The following is an 18,722-nucleotide window of genomic DNA, read 5'->3' as shown; positions in this document are numbered from 1 at the left end:
TAATACATTTCAGTTCAATAAAATTAAAATAATGAAGACAATTTATTAATTTAAAATATTTAAAATGATACATTTATATTATAACATATTAAATTCACTTATATTTTATTTTTTGCATTAAATGCAATTTAATATATAAATAAAACATATTCATTTATTAATCAATTATAATATTTGTTTATATATATATTCTATATTTTCATATTATTCAATTATTTAATGTTTGAATTAGTCAATTATTACCATTAACTATATTATAAATTATATAGATTATGTTCTATATACTAAACAAATTTAGTGGTCTAGTTAGTAGTTAGGGTATTAAATTTTACGGATTGCATCTCAGGTTCAAACCCCACCAGCAGCGGTTATTGATTTAAAAAATCAATCACACAGTGATACATCGGATTGATGATTAAATTTATTGAAATAAATAAAAGTTAGGATCAAATTAATAGATTGTATAAGTAATGAGGACTAAATGTGTAATTATACAAATTTTTTTAACTACCATTTCATATCCTACATTAATATTTAACGGCAAGTTGCTTGATTGACAAGATTTAAATAGTTAGATGACCCGATTGACAAAATTAAAAATTGGTGGTTAAAGTAAAAGGGGTAAATAGTTAGGTGGTCAATGATATAGTTTACCCTAAAAATTAATGTTTTATAAATATTATATTTTAATTAAATTACATTTATATTTTTAACTAATTTATAATTATACATTTATTACTTTATAATTTAATATTTTATAAACTAATTTAATGATATTCATCATTAATGATATTCATCTGCTCGTACTTATTAAACGTGACAACATCATCCTATTCTTTATTATCACTAAAAACAATAAATAAATTTAATTTTCTTTTTATAAATTTGATGCATTGATTCATGCTAATATTTATCTCTCTATTTGCACAAATCACACCCTTTATATTTAGAACACACAACAATTACATTAGAATCTCTTAGGGTTGTTTGGTTCGGGGAATGTGGGATTCTAATGGGAATGAAATACACATTCCCCCATTTGGTTAGCCGGGAATCTCATTCTCGATAATATTTTATTACCAATAGTAGATATTTAGGTATATTACAGGAAATATCATTACCCCTTCCATTAGGTATTGTTGGATTACCGGCATTTTAGAGTAAAATGCCCTTAAAAAGTTTTTTTTTCTTTAAAAATATCATTCTTCTTTCATTGAATAATAAAAAATTCTACGAAAATTAAATTACAAATTTATCCTTAAACTATTTTAATTTACAAAAAAAAAGGTCTATAATTAAAATTTTATATTAAGTTCAGAGGTTAACATAAAATTTTACCCTTTCATTAAACCTTTTTATATTTTCAATTTTGTAAAAATAATTATATAAATTTTATGAATTTAATTTTTTTTAAAGAAAATATATAAATATTTTCTAACTTGTTAAGAAAATAAATATGTAATAAGAATAATTTGATCAAATATACATTCGAATAATCATTTATTCCTTTAACCAAACACGATAATCTTACATTTCTGCTAAACTAACTAAACACAAAATACAACATTCCTATTAATCATATTCTCTGATAATATTTTATTCTTACTGATAATCTTACTTCCGTAAATCAAACACACCTTAAAATTACGGTAATAAGTATTGAGGGCAAGCATAGTACAAAGAAAAAGAGAGGGCAGCAATATTTTAAATGATAAAAAATATGATTGGTTGTGACCTCACCTTACGTACCAAACCCCTATCATTGGATTTGGAACCCTACTTGCTTCTTTTTGGTATGCCACTCACGTCAATACCTATGCATCCAATCCAAACCGCAGATTTAACTTCTTCGCTCATTTCCAACACAATATGAGGATTTTTATTCTTATAAAAGCTATTCAATAAATAAATATATTATAAAATAAATATTTTTTCTTCAAAAAAAAAATTAGATTTAAATAATTGTGTCTATAAATTAAAGGTAGATCGAAAAAATTTAAAAATAATTATTTAAACATATTTTAAAAGAAAAATAGATTTAATAACTTCGTGATCATTCACCAAAATCATAAACGATCGTTACATCATTATTATTTGTTCAAAAATCAAAGTCCAAATATCTTCTGTTCTTCCTTTATTTCCAAGTAATCCATGGCTTGCTTTAACTATGTTTTGTCCTTCATTTTCCCTCCTACTTATAATCCCTTCAATTTCCCATTGTTTCCCAATAACCAGCTTGAAAGCCCTACAACCATAGCGATAATGAAGCAATATCTAAACATCATCTTCACTCTCTCATTTCTCTTATTTTCCCTTCTCCATTGCTCAACACCTTCAGCCCAAGCTCCTGTACCGGCACCACCAACCGGTCCAACGGACATCATCAAAATCCTCAAAAAAGCCAGCCAATACACCACCTTCATTCGTCTCCTAAAATCTACCCAAGTCTCCGATCGTCTCATTGGCGAGCTCAGAGATCCAGACGACGGGAAGACCATTTTCGCACCAACAGATAAGGCTTTCACGAACCTCAAATCTGGTGCAATGAATTCACTCAACGATAATCAAAGGGTTGAACTGGTGCTATTTCACGTCGTCCCAGTTTACATCCCATTAAACCAATTCCAAACTGTTAGTAGCCCAATGACAACTCAAGCTGGAGATAGTGGCGATGGTGAGTTCCCTCTCAATGTCACCAGTGCTGGAAATACAGTAACTCTAATGACGGGGCTGACAAAAACCAGACTTGCCGGAACCATTTATACTGACGGTCAACTTGCTATTTATCGGGTGGATCAAGTACTTCAACCTTTGCAAATATTTGCTTCTCGGTCTTCAGGTCCGGCAACTGCACCGGGAAAGGCTGCTGATGTTGCTGAGAAGTCTAAGGCTTCCAGCCTTGCCATGCATAATTTAGCTTTGTTTGCGGTTAGTGTTATAGCTTTTGCACTTTCTTTGTGACAATTGATGGGGAAATTTGGGGAGCTCCATTTTATGTCTGATTTTCTTCATGGATTGATGATGACAAAGGTTATGATTTGTCTGCGACTGCATGTTTCTTTTTCCCTTAGATTTCTTGGATGAATATTTGTAAAAGAAATCTATTTCCTTTTAATGTAAGTTGTACGTATCAAACTACAAAAATTCCAAAATGCATCTCATACTTTCCTCTTCTTCACCCTACAAGTCAGCTTCAAAACAATCATCCCTAAGGATTCAATCATATTCTTCTTCTTTCATTTTTTTTAAATCATCAACATCAGATCTATTAATCGACCAATCTTACATTCTCACCTACAAATTAATACTGAGAAAACCAACAGACATAATGTTAGTAAAAAATACTGCAAACCTAGCATTATTTTTGACTATTGCATTAGAAACAAATTTGCTTCGATGTATATAATCCTTATTATGGACGAATGCCTCATGAGGTTAACATTATCTCTTCAAAATTTCGTAAACTTAAAAAGTTGGAGCAGACAAAGAAATAAGGAAATAAAATTTCTCTTCTAACTTGGAACAAAAATAGAAAAAAGAACTCAAAGAGGAAGAAATGTTTTGAGAGAACGTGTTTGCGTTTTTTAGATGATTCTCAAATGGAGAGAATGCTTCTGTATTTGTAGGCTCAATAAATCCAAGACAATGCATTGAATTCGGCCACCAGTAAATGAAAAATTGGTAAAAGTACGCATATTCATACTATTAAAAGTTATAAAATGATCACTCGACTATTTATTATATTTCAAATTCATCATTTTTCGTAAAAAAAATAGCGGCCGTCTAAGCTAGACGTTAACATGCTAATTGAGATATGATAGTCATTTGAGATTTTAGTATATCTCAGTCAACATTTTAACGTTCAGCTCAGACTACCGTTAATTTTTTAATGAAAAATGACGAGTTTGGAATATATATGTCGTAACCGATTTTCGTCCGGGCACGAATTTTTTACTTGGCGGGAAAAGTGATGTGAATAAATGGTTTTTAAAATTTTTTGGGAGTCGCCATCGGCCTTTTGGATCAGGTAGGTCGAATACCTAAAAATTATCTTTTAAAAGAGTTTTTAAGAAAACATTGATTAAAAGATAAACTGATATGCGTTTTAACCAAAAATTCGTTCTGTTTAACAATAAAAAGGGATTCGTGGTCGGTTACGTTTAGGGAAGGATTAGCACCCCTACAACGCCCAAAATTGGTACTTTTTAATTATAAATTGCCTCTATTATTAGAAATTTAAAAATTTAAAATATATTTAATTTATAATCCTATTATTTCAAAATTATAATTATGATTAGAAATTTAAAAATTTAAAATATATTTAATTTATAATCCTATTATTTCAAAATTATAATTATGAAAAAAATATTAATTTATATATATTTATAAATAAAATATTTATTTATTTAGAAATATCAGAAAAAGACTTCTAGGTGCCTTAAGACAGCTCTTTTATTCGATATTAAAAAATAAATAAATAATTAAAACAATTAATATATAATTTATAAAATAGGATATTTATTTATTTAAAAGTATCAGAAAATAGACATCCAGTTGTTTTAAGACTGCCCTTTATTAATATTTAAATATTAAAAATAATAATTTTTTCTAATAAAATAAAACAATATGTGTTTTCTGGTTTTTATAAGTAAGATATTTATTTATTTTTAATATATCAGAATAGGACATCTAGTTGCTTTAAGACTGCCCTTTTCTTTGATATTAAAAAAAAATAAATATTATTATTTAAACCAATATATATATATATATATATATATATATAATAAATATAATAATGAAAGTAATAATTTACATATATATTAAAAGTAATAATAAAATAATATTGCAAATAAATAAAATTAAATCAACTACTAATAATAAATGAAATCAAAACTATATAGTAAAAAGCTAATGATTAAATTAGAATATATTAAAAATAAATATCTAATTTTTAAATATCTATTTAATATTTCAGTGACGGAACATGTAATTTTTCCTATTTTAATTTAGTGACTAAAATAAAATTTTATTAAATTCGAATATCAGATTAAAATAAATTAAAAACATGCATTGAGGATTAAAATAATAATTATTAAAATTAAAGGTTTAAATCAGTAATTTACCTAAAATATTTATATAAACATATTAATGATTAAATTATAAAGTAAACAAAATTAGAAGACCAAATTAAAACATTTAGAATTTGATTTCAGTGACTAAAATGGAATGTTACAAAACTAAGATGGCTGCGGAAAGGGTTTGGCCAAAAGCAAAATTACAGATATACCCCTCCCTAAAACGGCGTCGTTTGGAAAGGGGTATAAATTCCCCAAACGGTTGGCCCTTCGGGCCAGCACTCTCATTTCTCTTCTCTCTCTAACTGAGAGAGAAGAAAACTCTCTCGCTTCTCTCTAGCTTCCCTCATCGGAGGGAAGCCGATTATCGGCCGGCAGCCGTCTGCCTCTGCCGTCCTCACCGCCGGCCACTGCATCCGGTGGCCGGGAAATTTTATTTTATACCAAAACATAGATCGGACCGTCCTAATGACGGTTCCGGTGACCGTTTTTCTTAAAAAGCTCCCGATCGGAGCAAATCTATGAAAATACCTTCAGGTTTTGGTTGTTTCCGGCGACGGTTGGGGCTCTCCGATGACAGAGTAAGTTTCTTTCCTCTCTTCTCTTTTTTTTTCTGGTTGCTGTGTTGTGGGTTCGCTCTGCTTTGGGTTTGCTGTTGGTTGCTCCCTCTCTGTTTTTGCTCGCTGTTCCTTTTCTCTTTTTTTTTCTGCAGGTGGTCGATGGCTTTTACAGCCATCGACGGTGTGGCTCTCGGACCGGTCCCAAATGGTGACCCTAGGTGAGTCACCATAGCTATGGTGGTGACTCACCGTAGAGCTCAACATGTGGAGAGGCAGCTAGCCTTTTGGATGTTTCGGCGACGGACGTTCTACGTGGTCCTAGGGTTATCATAACCCTAGGGTTTCTTTCTGGACCGTTGGATCATAGCCAGATCCAACGGCTAATAGTTGATGGCGGCTAGGGTGCTAGGGTTTAGAAACCCTAACTGAAACCCCAAATCAATTTAGGGTTTTCTTTTGGGTCTAGGCCGGTTCTGGTTGGGCTTGGGATTTGTATTTGGGCTCCCGGGATTTGGGCTTGTAATTATTTTTTAATAATAATAATATATATAATAATATATATAATATTAATAATAATAATAATTTTAATAATAATAATAATAATAAAATGAAAAAAAATTAGTGTTCACAGCTGCCCCTCTTTGCTTATTCTTGTGTTAACAAGAATTGAGCAAAGACGAAAAAACAATAATTTTTTTCATTTTTCATCTTTTGAGTAAGACTGAAATGTCGAAAACATCATTCCATAGGTCCTAAAAACATGATGCACTAAAGGGCTTACAGATGACCCTAAGGCTTTGAAAACATCAAAAAGCTCCCGAAGGCTTTTTGGAAACATCATGCACTGTAGGACTTACAGATGACCCTAAGGCTTTGAAAACATCATGCACTGAAGAACTTACAGATGACCCGAAGGTTTTTGAAAACATCATGCACTGAAGGACTTACAGATGACCCGAAGGTTTTTGAAAACATCATGCACTGAAGGACTTACAGATGACCCGATGGTTTTTGAAAACATCATGCACTGAAGGACTTACAGATGACCCGAAGGTTTTTGAAAACATCATGCACTGAAGGACTTACAGATGACCCGAAGGTTTTTGAAAACATCATGCACTGAAGGACTTACAGATGACCCGAAGGTTTTTGAAAACATCATGCACTGAAGGACTTACAGATGACCCGAAGGTTTTTGAAAACATCATGCACTGAAGGACTTACAGATGACCCGAAGGTTTTTGAAAACATCATGCACTGAAGGACTTACAGATGACCCGAAGGTTTTTGAAAACATCATTCACTGAAGGACTTACAGATGACCCGAAGGTTTTTGAAAACATCATGCACTGTAGGACTTACAGATGTGGGAAATAGTTTACTAAGTAAAAAACTAAGGAAATTGTTTTCTTACTTTTCAACAATTTCATTTCTAGAAAAGATTGAATGAGAAACTATGGAAATCGTTTTCTCATTATTTTTCAAAATAACATGTTGATTGGGTAACATGCCCCAATCTTAAGATAAGGCTATTTTTGTGGATTACGTCCATCTATTCTTCAGATGTTGGTGTGATTTCTGTATTTGAGGTTTTGAATTCTACCTTCTTCTTGTAAGGTATTGTTCATCATGAATCTTCTTTTTCATATGAAGATCTGCAAAACCTTATGTTTGAATGCAATCATATGTATCAATGTAATGCATTGTCTATTGTGTAAATGATATTCTTATGAATGCATGAATATTGATGCAATCTTCATTTGACTTCAAAGTGGTGAACTAGGTCTTCCTTCACTTCATCATTTATTTCCAGTCTGGATATCAGTGTAGCAACTCATGTTATCAAACTTGCATTTCTGCAGAATCATCTGATCAACATGTATCTTTGTGTCTTCTTTGCTTTATTTGAGTCTCAGAAGAAATGTTTTATTTGTGGAACTCTTTCCGTAGTCAGAGCTATGACCTTGATGCCCCATCTTGTCTTGGATAAAAACAACTTTCTTTGCTTGGACTTGTGTAGAAATCCAATAAAGTTTTCATTTTTGAAAATAGAATCTATCATCTTTAAAAAGATAATCTATCATCTTTGAAAAAAGTGTAGATGTAGATATATCTGACTCAGCAGGGATTAATTAGGAGAGTAGAGTCTGTTCTAATTTAACTCTTGAAACACATCACAAGGAAGATTTTTCAATTCCTTTCATGTCTCCACATATAATCAGATCTCGAATAAGGCAACTTGGACCATATCATGTCGAGATGTTTAACAACAACCTGTCGTTCAACCTTAGTTGGCGCCACTAGTTTCTTGTTGTTAAAATTTCAGCTCTCCTTCTGTGGAAAGAAATCTTCATTATATCTCACTTTTAATCTTGGGGTTGAAGAAGATAGACTTCATCTTGTATCAATAAAGGAAAACCATATGATAACAACATTGGTTCAACACCATAATCACTGGTTCATAAAACATTTGACAACACATTCTTCATCTCCTGTGGCTTCTGCTCGAATTGCTGGTCAATGAAGCTCTTTGCATGGTGTTCAAAGTTTTTGTATGATGTCACAAGACCACTAGAGAACAAAAATCAATGGGAATATAAGTGTGATACTAATCACGTTTTCTTCTGTAAGAGACACTAATTGATCTCGATATCATCTCGGGCAAAAGCAAGTGTGATACTAATCACGTTTTCTTCTGTAATGATCATTGTAGAAAGTAAAAACACTTCAGCTATAGGATCCATGTACAGAAAGATATCCGTGGAATTCTTGATGCTGGGGATGAAGCGTACATGATAAAACCCAAAATAGATAAAAATTCAGTTCAGCCTGGCTGGCAATGATAACCCCAGTAATAGCGGGAATAACAGTAATGTAAGTGAGTCGAGTCTCCCTTTCCATTGTCATCGATTAAGCGAAAACTATTGTGAAAAACAGTTTCGTAATCCCAACAGTATAGTTGTAACTAACTGCCAGGAATCTCAAAGAAATATTTCCAATCATCACCGACACACAGAATACAAAATTCAAAGCTGAGATCTTGAGGAACTGAACCCTGGATCGAGTAGTTTTCCTGAGGACCATCTTTATCCATGATGTAGTTTAACACACTTTCATGTGATACATGGTTTAAGAAGATTGGGTATTTGAAACCATACTTGCTGAGTATATATTTGTTCAACAACATGATCATAATGTAACTGCCTGATGAACGAAGCAATTATGTATAGTCAGCTCAACTGCCACTGTTTTATCATTTTCATTCTTCATATCTTTCTGTCTCATTGGAAATATTTTCTCAAATCAATGATCTTTAACACATGATGATATGGACCTTCAGCATGTCCCAGCATTGCTGATACGAATGTTCACAAATGCATCAACAGTCCTAATTCTGATTGAAATGGGCTTTCAGCATGCCCCGACATTTGCTTCTTGTTAATCTGAGCCTTCAAAATGCCCCACATGGATCTGTCTGAATGAACCTTTAAAATGCCCCAACATTTTGCTGATACAGATGTTAAAAGTGTGCTTAACATTACTTCTTGTTGAGATGAGCCTCCAAGAATGCCCAAATATTCATATTGTTGTGAGCCTTCAAAATGCCCCAATATTCTATTTCTGGTTGAAATGGTCCCTCAAGATGTCCCTCTAGATCTGTCTGATTCACTCTCAATGTCTGTTTGACTGAAATGTCATGATCCCCACAAGGTCCAATTTTGACAATGAACTGTTGTAGGTACTTGTTGCTTTTTTCGCGCTCCAAATTTGTTTATCTTGAATACTCTCATTCTGGTGTCACTAAACAGCAGTGTTGTCAGGTAACTGGAGGAATTCTCTTCATGTTGTCACAAATTTAAGAAGTACTCAATCATTCTAACAAAAACGTCTGAGATATGTGTCTTCTGAATGAGGTGACCATTTTCTGTATCTGGCGCGATTTAGTCAAACAGAGCAGTATAAATTGCTTGGTAATCCGTTCCAGGCTGACACAGTGGCTTATCATCTTTCAGTGAAGGCCATCTCTAAAATATACTTTTCTGTGGGAGAGAAACCAATTTATGGTAACAGTAATCTGATGCAATAGCAAGACTACATATACAGTGGTACAGACTCATCAAAAATCCACACCCATGCAACATGTTGATTCTGATAACAACTCATTTGATTATGAAGTGATCTTTCAAGTTGATTTCACAGATATTGATAGTTCTTTCTGATATCGAGGAAATCCTGAATTTTGATATTGATGAGGAGAATAAACTGTTATACTTGATAAAAACAGGATATTCAGAGGCTAAGGCTTCAATAGCCATGGAGAGATGTGGTCTGAATTCATCAATTACAGAGTTGACAGATTTTATATGTGCTGCTCAAATGGCTAAGGTTGCTGACACATTTCTTTCAGTAGAAGATAGGAAGCAATTATGCAATGACCCCAATTACAAGCGAAGATAAAACTCTGGCTATGATTTTTGGAAAAGGAAGAAACAGAGGAAGCTTGAAAAGAAGCTTCTTAATGAAGACGATCATGCAGTTCATTTTTCTAATCTAATGATTGGTTTTGGGGTTCTTACTAAACCAGATCAGATAACTCAAAGAACACTTCCAGAAGATGCTATTAGGCCTCCTTATTTCTACTACGAGAATGTGACACTTACTCCAATTGATGTTTGGACCGAAATGTCACGGTACTTATACGATGTAGAGCCAGAATTTGTATATTCGAAGTATTTTTGTGCTACTGTACGACAAAAAGGCTATATTCATAATCTCCCAATCGAGAACAAATTTCCTCTTATTCTGCTTACTCCATGCACCATACATGATATTTTTCCATTGACAAAGAAATGGTGCCTTCCTGGGATCCAAGAACAAAGTTGAACTGTTTACAAACATGTATAGGAAGTGCCAAATTGACATAAAGGATTTGTAAGGCTCTTGAAGCTTATGACGATGAGCCACCTTCGAGTGTCCAGAAGTATGTTCTTGATGTGTGCTGAAAATGGAATCTGGTATGGGTTGGAAGGAATAAAGTTACTCCACTTGAACCTGATGAGGTGGAAATGCTTCTAGGTTTCCCTAAAAACTATACATGAGGAGCTGCTAGAGACAAGTTCCCCAGTGATATCAATGTTCTGTCTCTTTTCTCTGGAATCAGTGATGCAGAGATTGCCTTCTATTGTCTTGGCATATCTTTGAGATGTGCAAGAACTGAATGGTAATCGGTTGGAGCAATTGATGAGAAGATTTGGCGGATTTGACCATGTTGTCGGTGGCATCCTGTGTAACAACCTTTCCGGAAGAAATAAACATCATCAAGATGAACTAGAAGATTTTTGTTGGTGCATTTTCTTGCAATGACTGCTACATCGAATATCTCTTCTGATGTTCCAAAATACGCACTACCATATCCCACTCTTCCCGAACCATGGAAAGGTTTGGCTGATAGTAAAACTGGTTATCTCAACTTTTGGAATCATGTAACCAATGTTACCCAATATGAAAGGCATACAAGTAGAATCTGTTCCAATGTTTTATTATGTGCCATAAGTCCTCAAATTCAAATTCAGCAATCTTCTGAAGGACATAATGAATATCATCTTGACAAAGAAAATGATCGGCATAGAAGAAGTAGCAATGATGTATCAAGACTTGAGCCAGCATCACGGTATAACCAGAGTGCAGGTAGTGACTTGTTCATGGCTCTATGATGTAATCTTCTAGAAAACATGAATTGATGGTTGGGGAAAAATAATTTGTCTGGTGATGCTTATCGCCCTTAGCATGAGATAAATGATAATCTTTCCTGATGGATTGCTAATGATGTCATAGGAGAGTGTCACAAGTTCAATTCTCCAGACTTTCTGGACTCTCAGACCACTTGCCTTCAAAAATGTGAAGTGCTTCATTATTCTGGCCTTGTTCATTCTTTTTCTACAACAGAGGTAGAATAAGCAATGATTACTTCAAGGACTTTCCTCATTTGAGACTGTCCTATTTGAAAATGTTTTTTCTCCTCTTTTTTTTATTGAAGAATGAAAGAATTTTGTAAAGTATTGTCATTTACAGGTTTACAATAGAATGAAATCATAAGACATGAAATTAATTAATATCAAATAAATCAACTACTTTTTTAACTCATTCAAAAATCATAGTCCTATGGCAAGTGTCAAAACTATTGACTGATTTAAGGTGTAGGTGGATTCTGGTAAAGTAGGTTCTTTTAAGTTGGATCAGTATGTCGCTTCGGGCTTCCACTAACTTGAAGAAATGGTTGTTATGCTCATTTTGTAGAGATACTTCTTGATTCCAGAATCTCAAGAACCCTTTTGGGATGTGTGGTGCTTCATTAAGAGCTTAAGATCGTCTCTTATGTCGTTGTTGCACCATTCAATATTCGAGCCGCCTTTTCAGGTTTTCAACTCGAATCCTCCTTTGGTTTCAAAATGTTATTTAAAAATTTACATCTTGAACCCCCCTTTTATCATTTTTTATATCATGCATTAAAGATTTTAAAAACCAATTTTTGCAAATAAAAATTAATCTTGAGAGGTGGAATGAATTCTGAAGATATTCTCTCTTAATTGGATGCCTTCAATCTTGCTTTGCTTGACTTGGATCTGCTTTGCTGGGGAATTTTCTATCATCTGGATCCCTCTAAACTGCCAAATTTTTTTTTTCATTCATATTTTCTCATATCTTCAACATTTCTTGCTCTTCTTGCTGAATATGAATCTTTGAACTAATTGTACTTGATCAATTTTGTAACTTGAGGCTCTATGGATCACCCATCTTGGTTCAAATTTTTTTCCTTTTTTCTTTTTTTCCTTTTTTCTTTTTTCCTTATTTTTTTCTTCTTTTTTTTCAAGCATAACACTTCTTGACAAAATCTGAGTTTATTTGATTTCTCAGAACTTTCTTTTTCATTTCTGCCAAAATCAATTCTTCTCCGGAAAAGGCCCTCTTTTTTTTTTTACAACATATGACCTTTCCCAATTTGGTATTCATTTCCCATGGAAATATTTATGTATAGGCAATATTCTTTTAACCACTAGATCGCTCTCTTGGAACTCTCTCGGATGTACTTTCTTATTGTGATCTTTCATCATCCATTTTTGATACATCTGCCCATGGCAAATAGCTTTCAATTGGTTATCATCAATAAGGTTTAATTGATCAAATCAAAATTGGATACATTCAGTCTTCTCCAATTTTCCTCCTTTAGGATACAAAATAATGGGATCTTAACTTCAATTGGTAATACTGCTTCCATCCCATATACTAAACAATAAGGTGTTGCCCCAGTAGATGTTCGCACAATAATTCAATATGCATATAAGGCAAAAGGTAGCTTCTCGTGCCAATCCTTGTAAGCTTTAGTGGTCTTTGTAATGATCCTCTTAAGGTTCTTATTTGCTCCTGCAAATGCCCCATTCATCGTTGGGTGATATGACACTGAGTTGGCATGCTTGATCTGTGCGCGAGTTTTAGTCATTTCATACATAGAAGTCCTTGTAAAAAGAGGTATCTCCAGGGGGATGAATATTCAAGATTAACTTTACTTACATGAAAAAATGTAATTAATGCATGTTATATTTATTTCAATCAATCATTTTCCCTTGTTCTTTAGTACGCCCCAATCACTCGAAATTATCTTCAATAAGTTGGTACATGATGCCTCATATCGTCTCTTCTTGAAGGAAGATTCCCGGATAATTGAAAGTTTGGTTCTTTTGAGGTCTTTTGGTTCACGATGGTTTTGTATTTGGAAGGACAAATGTATGACTTTTAAAGTCATGTATATGGTGGAATGTAGTATCATCAATCCACTCTACCCGAAAAGGTAAACATATGGAGTAGATGTCTCAAAAATAGGTGGAGACACTTCTTCAGAGTCTTTGTAGTGTCAGGATTTGGTTTTGGTAAGGGTCGAGTAATTGCCGTTGAATGGAAGGTATAGTTTTATCACTTGCCAAAGATATATAATTCTTGAAAAATTAAAAGAATATTTAATCTACTTGATACTCAATAATCTCAAGATTAAAATTTGATTCCTTGCTCATAACCAAAAAAGCAACACACATTTATTTATTGCACAAAAACGGAGAAAAGAAACAAAAAACAAGTTCAAACAAGATGCTGAAAATAGAAAAGTACTACAGTGGTAGATAACAACTTTCACTTGTTTATTCAGCCTACCCTATCATTCCAGTAATATTGGGTATGTAATTGGCCCCCATTTCTTGATCATTTCTTATGTCAAAACCCCTTTGTCAACAAGCATCTCAATTTCTTTTAACAGTGGCTTACAATTACCTGTAGAATGCCCCTTTACCCCCAAGTGGAAATTATAAACACTATCTTGATCATAGCTATGAGCAGAAGGGTTTGATGTCACTTTAGTTGGTCTTGGTGTGATGTATTGACCTTTAACCAAATGAGGATACAAGTTTGAAATGGAAGTTTGGAACACTTCCAAAGTTTTTCTTGATCACATGACTTTCTTTGGTCGATCCGAACAGTTACTCGCTCTTTTTCTTTTGCAATTGCAAGGACTCTGGATGCGACACTCATTCACATGATCAGCTTTTGCTTTTTGATCCGTCGGGATCCTGGATGTGACTTTTGATTTTTCTTCATTGATTACATTCTCAATTAAATCTCCACTTGTCACAAAATTCTCAAATTCCTTCGTCGGGTTTGCCTGCATTAACTCGAAGAAAGGCGCTGAAAGGGAATCACGAAACATACGTGATATCTCTTCTTCTAACATGGGAGGTTGAACTTGTGCTGCCACTCTTCTCCATCTTAAGGCATATTCTTAAAATCTTTCATTGGTTTTCTTCTTTACTCTTCGAAGATCCATACGTGTTGGAGCTAAGCCTTTAACATACCGATATTGTTCCAAAAATGCATCAGCTAAATCAACCCATCTCTTAATCTGTTCTTGTGTCAACTGATTATACCAGACTACTGCTGGGCCAACAAGGCTAACATGGAAAGAGTGAATTAACAGATCATTAGAACTTAAATATCCTTCCATTTTTCTGCAAAACATTCTTAGGTGGATTAGAGGACAACTGATGCCATCATATTTTTCAAAATTTGGCATTTTGAAATCATGGGGAATAACCAAGTGTAGAACCAAGCTGAGTTCTCTTGCTTCTAGTTCTTTGTGGGAAGTATCAACACATTTCATATTTCTGATTGCTTCATCCATCCTCTTGAATCTTTCCTCATATTGTGAATAATGAACAAGGCTATTCTTTGGGTTCAATTGGGATGCCCCAGAGGGTTTTACCATTTTTGACTCTTCAATATGACAGCATGGTTGCTCTTTATCAATTATCTCTTCTTTATCAGATGCCATACACTGAATAATTTGATTTGATCCATCTGGTACTGAATCTGATGTTTCTTTCCTTATATCCTGAGGTAACCCTGTCAATTGTTCTGGCCCCTGATCTTGTAGCCCCTCATAAGATTGCTCCATTGTTTTCATGATGATGGTACAATATGAATGAATAGTCTCGATTTTACTGTTATAGAACCCTTCATGAATTATTTATGTTTTTATAATTAATGTATATACCAATACTTTAACAAATGAAAAATGTAAATGCAAAATTCATAAATGCAAAAATGTAAATTATTTAAAATACCATAATAGGACATCCAATTATATTAAGACTGTCCTTTTCTTTGATATTGAAAATAAATAAACATTTAAATATGTTTTAATGCATGGTGTAAATGTAAATACAAATGTAAAAAATACAAAAAATGCAAATGCATGTATGAAAAGGTGTTACTCAAGAGTGATCATCTTAGAACAGATTTCATTGAACACAAAAATTTCCATGCATTAAACAAAATTTTTACATGTAGGGGACAACTTTCAGTCCTAACTTCAACAAAACTTTACATATAGGGAATAACTTTCCCATTTTCTTCTCTAAAACCAAGTTAGTTTATCAGCTTATGGGCCATATTGCTTGTCCGGACTGCAGCTTCTTCCATGACATTCTACTGTTCTTTCATCTCCTGTGTCAATTCTCGGAGTTGGTCATTTTTCCTTGTGAGATAACATTTGTGTTCAAAAAGTTTTTGGACAAGATCTTCATGTATGTTGCAACTCTTTTTTAGTTTGGTGACCCCTGTTATCCACTCTTCTGGGGTGTTTCCTATGAAAAGCTTGATTGATCTTCTGGAAATCTTCCTGTATGGTTTCCATTTTGGTGCTCAATTTATTGTTTTCCATCTTTAAATGATGTATTTGAGCCTCGAACCTCAGTAAATCTTCTTCTTTCTGGGCGCCCCTATTGATACTCTTACCTTTGAAGACTTTTGGTATTAATCTAGCAGGACCTTCGGTTACCAAACTAGGTCGATCATTTACCATAAATTGTAAGGTTCCATGATCCAAAAGACTTTGAACTCAATGTTTGAAGGCAAGACAATTCTCGATGGTATGTCCTTGAGCTCTAGCATGATATTCACAATGAACGTTGATGTCATACCAATTTGGATACGGAGGTTGGAATGTTTTTATGTAATATGGAGCCACTTATCGTGCTTCAAGTAACTTTTCATACAACTCTTTATATGATATAGGTATAGCATCAATATGAGAACTACCTTTTGTCTTGGATTGAACCTGAGTTTTAGATGCCTGGAGCAGACTAAACTTTGATGATTTCAGGTTACATGATTTCTTCTTTTCTCTAGGAGCTTTTACAGTTGTCATCATTTCTTTGGTATCTCCAGATGACTTGTGAATACGAATGATGATTGTCTGTAACTTATCCAATTGATTAGGATCAGAAGTCCCTTGCATATATGAAATTGTAAGATTATGTTCATTGATCTCTATATCTTTTTGTGCATGAATCTCTTTTTCTTTGGTCAAAACATATATTCTTTCCATCATTTTGGACATCTACTATCTTATTTTTCGTATCCCCTTTTGCTCTTCAATGGGCATACGATCTTTGGGTGCATAGCTCTCATCTATCCTCGGAGTTCCCTCAGGATGCCTTTTCTTAGCTGCATCATATTTTGTTTGATCATAAAACTTTTTGTCCATTTACGATTTCTTTCCAATATGATGAACAGTCTTTCAAGTCAACACCTTTTGATTATGCCATGATCATGCAATGCAAACAAAAGAAATCCATGCAAACAAGTTAGAGCAAAATAAAATGAGAAAGGAAAATAAATTGGTTAGTACCAATTAATAGAAATAAAAATTCTATCTAACAAGGTATAAATCTTAACCTCATGCTTTCTAGTTCCATGCTTTGTTTGGAAAAATTAACCTAACTGCATGATTTCTAGTTCTCATGCATTTATTTAGGAAAAAGAAAATAAAATAAATCAAAAGACGAAAAGTTAGAACTTATTTCTCCTTTGTGTATACCTATGAACAGAGGTTCAGTACTGTCTTAGATCAGGTGAATTTCTAGGGTTTATTATATGCAGAGTTTCAGTTCTTGGAGTAAAGGTACTCGAATTGTCCTTGTTGATGCCCCCTTGGGCTGCCAACCCTCAATCCTAGTCGACTACAGACTTAAGCAGACCGAGTTCAATTCGAGGGGACACATTTCTTTATGTCTGACACGGAGAATAAATTCTCACGAAGACATAGAGCATATGAACCCCGAAAGCTACTTGCTAGGTCTGACACAGAGAATAAATTCTCACGAAGACGTCGCTTTCACTACCACTTAAAAGGGACAAATCTCAGTTATATAGATTATGTTTATGCAATGCATGTGTTGTGTGTGAGGATAAATGTTCAAACCTCTGACAAATAAATAATGAAATAAAATACTTGAAAAATAAAATGAAACATTAATAAAATAATATAAATATTATGAAAATAATAAGTATATATAAAAATTTTGAAAAGAAAGAATTATAAATTAAATATATTTTTGAATTTTTTTAATTTCTAATAATAAAGACAATTTATATTTGATTTTAAAAGCTTGACCATGGTCCCAGCGGAGTCGCCAAGCTGTCGTAACCGATTTTCGTCCGAGCACGAATTTTTTACTTGGCGGGAAAAGTGATGTGAATAAATGGTTTTTAAAATGTTTTGGGAGTCGCCATCGGCCTTTTGGGTCAGGTAGGTCGAATACCTAAAAATTATCTTTTAAAAGAGTTTTTAAGAAAACATTGATTAAAAGATAAACTGATATGCGTTTTAACCAAAAATTCGTTCTTTTTAACAATAAAAAGGGATTCGTGGTTGGTTACGTTTAGGGAAGGATTAGCACCCCTACAACGCCCAAAATTGGTACTTTTTAATTATAAATTGCCTCTATTATTAGAAATTTAAAAATTCAAAATATATTTAATTTATAATCTTATTATTTCAAAATTATAATTATGAAAAAATATTAATTTATATATATTTATAAATAAAATATTTATTTATTTAGAAATATCAGAAAAGGACTTCTAGGTGCCTTAAGAGAGCTCTTTTATTCGATATTAAAAAATAAATAAATAATTAAAACAATTAATATATAATTTATAAAATAGGATATTTATTTATTTAAAAGTATCAGAAAATGGACATCCAGTTGTTTTAAGACTGCCCTTTCTTAATATTTAAATATTAAAAATAATAATTTTTTCTAATAAAATAAAACAATATGTGTTTTCTGGTTTTTATAAGTAAGATATTTATTTATTTTTAATATATCAGAATAGGACATCTAGTTGCTTTAAGACTGCCCTTTTCTTTGATATTAAAAATAAATAAATATTATTATTTAAACCAAAATATATATATATATATATATATTTATATAAATATAATAATGAAAGTAATAATTTACATATATATTAAAAGTAATAATAAAATAATATTGCAAATAAATAAAATTAAATCAACTACTAATAATAAATGAAATCAAAACTATATAGTAAAAAGCTAATGATTAAATTAGAATATATTAAAAATAAATATCTAATTTGTAAATATCTATTTAATATTTCAGTGACGGAACATGTAATTTTTCCTATTTTAATTTAGTGACTAAAATAAAATTGTATTAAATTCGAATATCAGATT

General features: G+C 32.6%; 1 protein-coding gene across 1 annotated transcript; it reads left to right on the top strand.

Moving 5' to 3' along the window:
- The first annotated feature begins 2,210 nt into the window (after positions 1-2,210).
- LOC120145874 (fasciclin-like arabinogalactan protein 12) lies at positions 2,211-2,965 on the top strand. The gene has a single exon (XM_039159593.1). The coding sequence runs from the start codon at positions 2,263-2,265 to the stop codon at positions 2,959-2,961; it is 699 nt and encodes a 232-aa protein (XP_039015524.1). The 5' UTR covers positions 2,211-2,262; the 3' UTR covers positions 2,962-2,965.
- The last annotated feature ends 15,757 nt before the right edge of the window (positions 2,966-18,722 follow it).

The sequence above is a fragment of the Hibiscus syriacus genome, unplaced genomic scaffold (assembly GCF_006381635.1).
Source record: "Hibiscus syriacus cultivar Baekdansim isolate YM2019G1 unplaced genomic scaffold, ASM638163v2 tig00110895_pilon, whole genome shotgun sequence".
NCBI lineage: Eukaryota > Viridiplantae > Streptophyta > Magnoliopsida > Malvales > Malvaceae > Hibiscus > Hibiscus syriacus.
The sequence above is the reverse complement of the archived record's forward strand: the minus strand, read 5'-3'. Positions and strand labels throughout refer to the sequence as shown.